Source organism: Lemur catta, chromosome 19 (assembly GCF_020740605.2).
Source record: "Lemur catta isolate mLemCat1 chromosome 19, mLemCat1.pri, whole genome shotgun sequence".
NCBI lineage: Eukaryota > Metazoa > Chordata > Mammalia > Primates > Lemuridae > Lemur > Lemur catta.
Window position 1 is genome coordinate 19,940,429 of NC_059146.1, and position 8,062 is coordinate 19,948,490.

Genomic DNA, 8,062 nt, shown 5'->3' on the forward strand with positions numbered 1-8,062 from the left:
CTCCACAGGAGGCAAGAAAGTCACAGGAGAAGGATCTTATATGGTGGTAAGTTGGGGACTGACAATTTAAAAATTATTGTTTGAATGCCTACTAGATGACAGACACCTCCTAAACTCAAAAGCAGTGCTGTACAGTGTAGGATCCACTTGCCACATATGGCTTTTGAGCTCTTGTATTTCTAGTCTAATATGAAATGTGCTGTAACTGTAAAGTGGACTTAGTGTGTTCTAAGACTTAGTATGAATAAAAAAGCTAAGTCATCTTATTAATAACTTTCATTTTGGTTACATGTTCCAATGAGATTCTTTTTGATATGTGGTATTACATAAAATATGTTATTAGAATTAATTTTCCCCAATGTTTTTACTTTTTTTTTAACATGGCTAGTCGAAAATTGTCACTCACATATGTGGCTCAAATTTATGCCTCCCATTATGATACTATTGGACAGTGTTACTCTGGAGATGCAGCATTGAAAGAACATGGTATTCTTGTAGAGCTTACAAACGAGAGTGGGGGATATTTGGGATAGGAAATAAAGGAACAAGAAAAGTATCCGGTGAGATAGGCTGGACCAATGCAGCTGCTTTGCCAGTGGGTCAAGCAGGACCTCTCTAAGGACATGACATTTCAGCTGAAATATGAACATTTAGAATGAGCCTAGTGTGGGGAGCTCAAGAGGAAAAACATTGTAGGCAGAAGAAACAGGAAGCAAAAGCCCTGAGATGGCAATGAGCCTCACGTTCAAGGAATCAAGGAATCCACTGTGAACGGAGCAGTGTGTCAGAAGAGAGTGCACGGCACGCGTGAGGCATGAGGGATACACAGGGCAGACCCAGGGGTGCGTGGAGAGCTTGAGTTAGAAGTCTGGAGGCCATTGGCAGGTGTCGAGAAGAATAATGTCATGATCTTATTTCCCCTTTTAAAAGATCATTTGTCTCTGTCTCCATAATAGACTTTGGGGGAGGGGGCAGCAGGGCCAGGAACAAGCTATTTGCAAGGTTTGTGCAAATGTCCAAGCCTGACAAGGACCGCGGAGAAGGGTATGAGATGGAGGTGATTCTGGCTGTGGGCTCAGCGTGTTCTGTGGATAGAACCAATAGGACTTGGACTGGATTGGCCAGTAAAGGAAAAGGAAATCAAAGATAAGTTCTAGATTTGGAGCTTTAACAACGGAATGTTTAAGCTCCAGATACATATGGAATATTGGGAGAGGGGCAGGTTGGGGAGTTTGGGATAATCAACAGTTTGGTTGGGCAATGTGAGGCTTGGGGTGCTGATGGGATTCGCATGGAGAGATGTCCAGAAGTCAGCTGATTGTGTCTGAATAGAGCTCTGGGGAGAGGCCCAGGCTAATGGTGTCCCTGAGAGGACAGTAAGATCTTTTCAGCCATGAGGCCCGATGCTATTACCTGTGGAAAGGCTAGATAGAGAGGATAAGGGTGAGGGTCGAATACAAGCTGTGGAACACCCCTAAATTTAGAACCAAAAATGTTAGTAAAATGGACTGAAAGGAGGTGGCCAGTTGAGCTATAAAGGCAACCAGGGGTTTATTGTGTGTACATTTTATCAACTCATGGCATAGGGAAAATGTGTTAGAAGAAGGAAAAAGAGATCCCCTGGGCCCTGTGTCACTGGATATCAGGACAAGAACTGAGAAGGGCCCACTGGATCCCACAGCAGGCAGGTCACAGGCATCAGGAGGACACAGCAGGGGGAGGCTGAGGACTGAAGTCAACACGGAGTGGATTCAGGAGATAATGTGAGGTGAGGAAGTGAAAAGGAGGGGATATGATAATGTTTACCTGATGGTGAGAATGATCTCGTAGAAAGAAAATCTTGAGGGTTTTGTGTGTGTGTGTGTGTGTGTGTGTGTGTGTGTGTGTGTGTGTGTGTGTGGCAAAAAAGAAAGGACTAATGCAGGAGGCAAGTCTGTGGGAAGGGGGGAGTGGAAAGCAAAGGTGGAAGGGAAATCACTGGAATGAACAGAGCTCCTTGTTCACAGTAACAGGTGCAGGTGGATTCGAGGGTTAGGGAGGGAAAGGTTATTCTCATCTAATTTCTCAACAATCTCTCATCTAATTGTTACCATTTTCTCATTAAAATATCAGTCAAGGACATCGGCTGAAAGTGGGACGAGTAGAGGAAGTTACGTAGTTTGTGGAGAAAACAGAAGGACTAAAATATTTATTTTAAAGCAAATATGCGGGAGAAATAGAGTCAGCTAACAAGGAAGTGCTGAGTTTGACATTTGTGGTCATAAATTCAATTGTACCCCTTTATTAATAGTTGTGACATTGAGCAAGTCACTTCTCTTCTCTAATGGATGGTTTCCTCCTGTATTGCAGTAATGATGGCACTTGTCCCAAAGCAAGGATGTTGTAATTACAGATGAGGAAACGTACAGTGACGAGCACATATTAGGGACTCACCAGAAAGCAGCCCTCATCATCTGTACAGGCACCATCTGTAGCTCCCAGGTTCTTTCCACCCCTTGCAACTAGAGTGGCTCTATAATTTTGCAACTTTCCCTTGTTGGCCTGTCCCCACCTGTCATTGCACACTCATCCTTCCAATGTGGTAACAACATTTTAAAACCAGAGATTTAGGCCGGGCACGGTGGCTCATGCCTGTAATCCTAGCCCTCTGGGAGGCCGAGGCGGGTGGATCGCTCAAGGTCAGGAGTTCAAGACCAGTCTGAGCGAGACCCCGTCTCTACTAAAAATAGAAATAAAAATTATCTGGACAACTAAAAATATATACAGAAAAAAAAAATTAGCCGGGCATGGTGGCGCATGCCTGTAGTCCCAGCTACTCGGGAGGCTGAGGCAGGAGGATTGCTTGAGCCCAGGAGTTTGAGGTTGCTGTGAGCTAGGCTGACGCCACGGCACTCACTCTAGCCCGGGCAACAAAGTGAGACTCTGTCTAAAAAAAAAAAAAAAAAAAAAACCAGAGATTTACATGACTGAGTATATCGTATCTTCTAAATGCCTTGCAGGATGCTTGGAGGGTGGGTAGAGAAATTCTGTGTCTGGCTGAGGGAATATGGCACAGGAGAGGGTTTACAGCACAATTCTGTTGAAATCAGCCTGGCTGAGTTCAAATTCTGGCTCTACCTCTTTCTAACTGGGGGCTTTATACCATTAATGTAACCAATATAAGTCTTAACTTACTCATCTGTGCAACGGTCGTACTCACTAACGTTTGTCAGTATCTATAGTATCTTCGAGTGTGCTCGCTGCTCTACACAAGTTAGCAAATGCTGTCCACAAAGCCTGTGAGATGAGTCGTTGTGAGAGTAAAAGGAGAAGCTCTTGGTGTATGGATGATATTCAAAATAGTACCCACTCTTGTTCTGAGCATTGTTCTTGTCCTGACCTTGAGCTTCTACAGTGTAGAAGGTTCAAGCCCCACAACACAGCACAAAGCCTGGTGAAGACCAGGAGTTCCTATTTGTATAGACTCACTTGATCTAGCCTAAAAGATTTCCATGTCTGTTCTCATTTAATCCTCACTTGAACGTTAGACTTAACCATAAAATCATCCTCATTCTGCAAAAGAGGAAACTGAAGCTCAAAGAGATGTCACTGACCAAAACTTACTGGGGAGGAGTCAGAGATAAGAATAGAATAGAACTCACCCCAGAACTCTTTACACTGTAACAGTGACGTGCAACTGGGGGTGACCACTGGCATCTGGTACGCAGAGGCCAAGGGTGCTGCTAAACATGCTACAATGTACAGGACAGTCTTCACAACAAAGGACACAACAAACCCGCAAATGTCAATAGTGCCAAGGTTGAGAAACCCTCAGTGAAAGTGACTGGTAAAAACTGGAAGAAAAGGAGGTAGTGAGTAAAGGAAAACGGAGAAAAGTTATCTTTCTGTGGTATGACCATATCCAGGTAATCTTGGGGGAACCTCTTTCAAAGGCAGCACGTTAGAGTTGCAAAGGCAATGGCTCTGGAGTTAGTTATACCTGGTTTTCAAGTCTTGCTGCCTCCACAGACTGGCTGGGCTTGATGTTGAAAAACACTGTTGAAACCCCCGAGCCATGGTTCCACCCTGGTAAAAAAGGGATGACAATGGCTGCCTCACAATATTCTTACGAGTACTAAATGTGAAAAAGTGCGAGGTAATCACTATTACTCTTCAAAAAGCCAAATAGCCCAGGGCTGAGATGATTCTTAAATTTTCATACCCATGGAAAATCACCCTAGGTTTTACACAAAGAGATTCTAGAGTGGAGTTCATGAATGTGCATTTTAACAGACCCCTTGAATATTTCTGATAAAGCCTGCGTAACACAGTGTAAGGAAATTTGGTCGAGTGGCATAGACATGGGGGTCGCAGAGACCTTTGGGTTAAATTTGATGCAATAGTTACTGATGTGACCTGGTCCAGAGGCTGGGATTATAACTTTTGGATTCTTGTTCTTAAAAGCAGAAACCCCTCAGGATATTTTCTCATAGCGTTACCATCCAGACTTTAGTTGTCTACCCTAAAGCAATCCACTGAAAAGCAAAAAGGATTCCAGTTAGTACTAATTAGACTAATCAGTATTTGCTCCCAAAGGTGAAGGAGAAACATCTTTTCTGAAGGGTGAGCAACTAAACACAATTGTGGTCTGGTTAGCAGTTCAGAATGAGGAAATGGATGCTGGGTGGGCCACTGGCAGCATCTGTCATGATTGGTGTAGCAGAGGAAGGGTTTAGAAGTCAGACCAAGCTGGACTGAAGACCTTCTTGTACTATTTACCACTTAAGTGATGAGCAGATTTCACAATTGCTCTGAACATCAATTTATTCTTATGAAAACTAGAAGTAATAAGCATTATAGTGCTATTATATAGACCAAACTGGGTCCCATATATAGCAATTAACACAATGCATGGTCTCTAATAAGAACCCCACATATATTAACAAAACTTGTAATTCTCATACTCTTTATCCCACAAAACACTAAAGCTATATGAAGGGTACAATGTTTTTGCATCTCCAACAGGGAAGAGCTCCATATCAAGCAGGGATAATGAAAAGCAGAGGGTGGAACACGGAGATAGGGCCCCCTCTTTGCCGACTTCCTCCAGCCCAGAATCCACGGGATGTAACATATTACTACATGTTACCAGTAACTTCTCAAGATTCTCTTCTACTATAAACTCAAGCCAAACCCTAAAATTTTAACTTAAATAGTAGACAGACAATAGGTCAAGGATTCTGACAGTGAAAACGGACAAGACGTGGGAGCCTAGAAAAGCCTGGGGCTGAAAGAGGCTGCAGAGCTTGCCGGCATTTTTGCATCGAGTCATGGGTGGACACAAATTTGTACCCACTGACCCTGACTTCTACTTTCCTTACTACGCCAAAGCTGCCTATGCTCAATTTTCTGTTGTCTATAAGCTCTCAGTTCAGCACTTCTCCTGGTGGACAGGAGCCTCATAATTCTCTGGTAAAGTAACCAGCCTCACAGTTGGAATGCATGTTCATAATTATAAGAATATGTAGAATTAGGCTTTCCCAAAGGAATTTCCAAGACAGTGCCAATTTTACAGTGCGGTGGTTGACAAGGCTCAGTGGAGTTGGTCTCCCAGTAGGAGTGGGAGCTACAGTGGAATTTGATGCGGGCTATGAACGGGAATACTGTAGGATGGTTCCACAGCTGAGAAATGACCACTGTTGACATGTTTCAGGTGTGGGCACGATGGAAACCAACTTCTCCATCCTTCTGAATAGATCTGAAGAGGAGCTCCACGAGTCTACCGGCTACACTGCTCTGCAGATCCTCCCGTTGGTGGTACTGGGGATCACCTTTGTCCTTGGCATCCTGGGCAATGGGCTTGTGATCTGGGTGGCTGGATTCCGGATGACACGCACAGTCACCACTATCTCTTACCTGAACCTGGCCCTGGCCGACTTCTCTTTCACCGCCACCCTACCATTCCTCATAGTCTCCATGGCCATGAAAGAAAAATGGCCCTTTGGCTGGTTCCTATGTAAGTTAGTTCACATTGTGGTGGACGTCAACCTGTTTGGAAGTGTCTTCCTGATTGCGCTCATCGCTCTGGACCGTTGCATTTGTGTCCTGCATCCAGTCTGGGCCCAGAACCACCGCACCGTCAGTCTGGCCAAGAAGGTGATCCTCGGACCCTGGATTCTTGCTCTGCTCCTCACCTTTCCAGTTTTCATCTTCTTGACCACAGTAACTACAGTGAATGGGGACACATACTGTACTTTCAACTTTGCATCCTGGGGTAACACCATTGAAGAGAAGTTGAAGGTGGCCATAACCATGCTGACGGTCAGAGGGATCATCCGGTTCATTGTTGGCTTTAGCATGCCGATGTCCATTGTTGCCGTCTGCTATGGGCTCATTGCTGCCAAGATCCACAAAAAAGGCATGATTAAATCCAGTCGTCCGATGCGGGTCCTCACTGCTGTTGTGGCTTCTTTCTTCATCTGTTGGTTCCCCTTTCAACTGGTTGCTCTTCTAAGCACAGTCTGGCTCAAAGAGATGTTGTTGCTTGGCCAGTATAAAATCCTTGATGTGCTGGTTAACCCAACGAGCTCCCTGGCCTTTTTCAACAGCTGCCTCAACCCGATGCTCTACGTCTTCATGGGCCAGGACTTCCGAGAGAGACTGATCCACTCTCTGCCCGCCAGTCTGGAGAGAGCCCTCACCGAGGACTCAGCTCCAACCAGCGACACAGCTACCAATTCTGCTTCACCTCCTGCAGAGGCCGAGTTACAGGCAATGTGAGGAGGATGTCAGAGACATTTTGGAGCTTTGTCTCGTCCTACCCTGCTCCCAGTTCCAGCTTCATCTAACTTGAGTCACACCGAGCTTCTAGTATAAGTGGCTCAAGTGTTTACTAAAGAAAAATACTTTTGTACCCCTGATTTTGGGGTAAGAAATAGATAATGAGGCTATTAGCATTATTTTTGGCTTTTAGACCTCAGCCTGTACCACGGGGTAAGTGGAGGTGGGAAACAAGCACAAGTGAAAACAAAGAGTGGTGGGAATTTGTAAGGCTTGGATGAGATGGTATATATAAGGGGAAGACTTTAGTATTTCACCCTAAAGCAAAATGTTTGCTGTAGGTTTTTTTTTTTCTTTTGAGACAGGGTCTCACTCTGTTGCCCAGGCTGGAGTACAGTGGCATCATCATAGCTCACTGCAGCCTCAAAGTCCTGGACTCAAGCAATCCTCATGCCTCAGCCTCCCGAGTAGCTGGGACTACAGGTGCGCACCACCACCCCAGCTAATTTTTTAATTTTTTTTTTTTTTTTTGTAGAGATGGGGTCTCACTATATTCTCCAGGCTGGTCTCAAACTCCTGGCCTCAAGCAATCCTCCCACCTCAGCCTCCACAACTGCTAGGAAAACAGGCATGAGCAATCGCACCTGGCCTGCTGTAGGTTTTTTGTAGCTGTTTTTTAAATCAGACTATGGAAGTTTTCTTGTTTCTGGTTTGCTAAGAGTTTTCTTTTTCTTTTTTTAAAGTCATGAATGGCTGTTCCATTTTATCAAATACATTTTCTACATATATTAAGAAGATCATATTGTTTTCATTCTTTTATTTAAATCATCAGTTGTCCGTTTCATTGAAACTGTCAAAGTATTGGCATGAAACAGTGCAATAACTGTGTACAGAACTTGTGATTTCTTTCAAATAATGAGAATGTAAGCTATGTGAGGGCAGGGATTTTGTCTGTATTCCATGCTGAGGGATTCCCACTCCTGATGTGTAAAATACTTTCTGGCAGGTAATGTGCACTCAATACATATGTATGGAATGAATGAATCCACAAACAATAGTACCACCTAGGTGTCAAGTGAGGAACATTTAATGTCTAATTAAAATTATCCCCAGGCCTCATAACACGAACCAGGCCATGTCCAGCCCACAATATTTATAAATTCCTGTGTAGCTTACATTTTCATGAACACCTCTGGTTTTGAGTTTCTGATACAAATAAAGGACTCTGGCTAACTATTGTCTCATGGCTACGTTTTTGAAATATTAAATAAATCAACCCTCAAGGCTACTCAGCCCTTTCCCT

General features: G+C 44.1%; 1 protein-coding gene across 1 annotated transcript; it reads left to right on the forward strand.

Moving 5' to 3' along the window:
- Positions 1-7,167, forward strand: FPR2 (formyl peptide receptor 2). Its single transcript, XM_045532614.1, has 2 exons — positions 1-46; positions 5,693-7,167. The coding sequence occupies exon 2, from the start codon at positions 5,704-5,706 to the stop codon at positions 6,757-6,759; it is 1,056 nt and encodes a 351-aa protein (XP_045388570.1). The 5' UTR covers positions 1-46; positions 5,693-5,703; the 3' UTR covers positions 6,760-7,167.
- The last annotated feature ends 895 nt before the right edge of the window (positions 7,168-8,062 follow it).

Excerpts from the sequence above, each read along its gene's own strand:
- FPR2 (XM_045532614.1), top strand. The coding sequence starts at position 5,704 with ATGGAAACCAACTTCTCCATCCTTCTGAATAGATCTGAAGAGGAGCTC.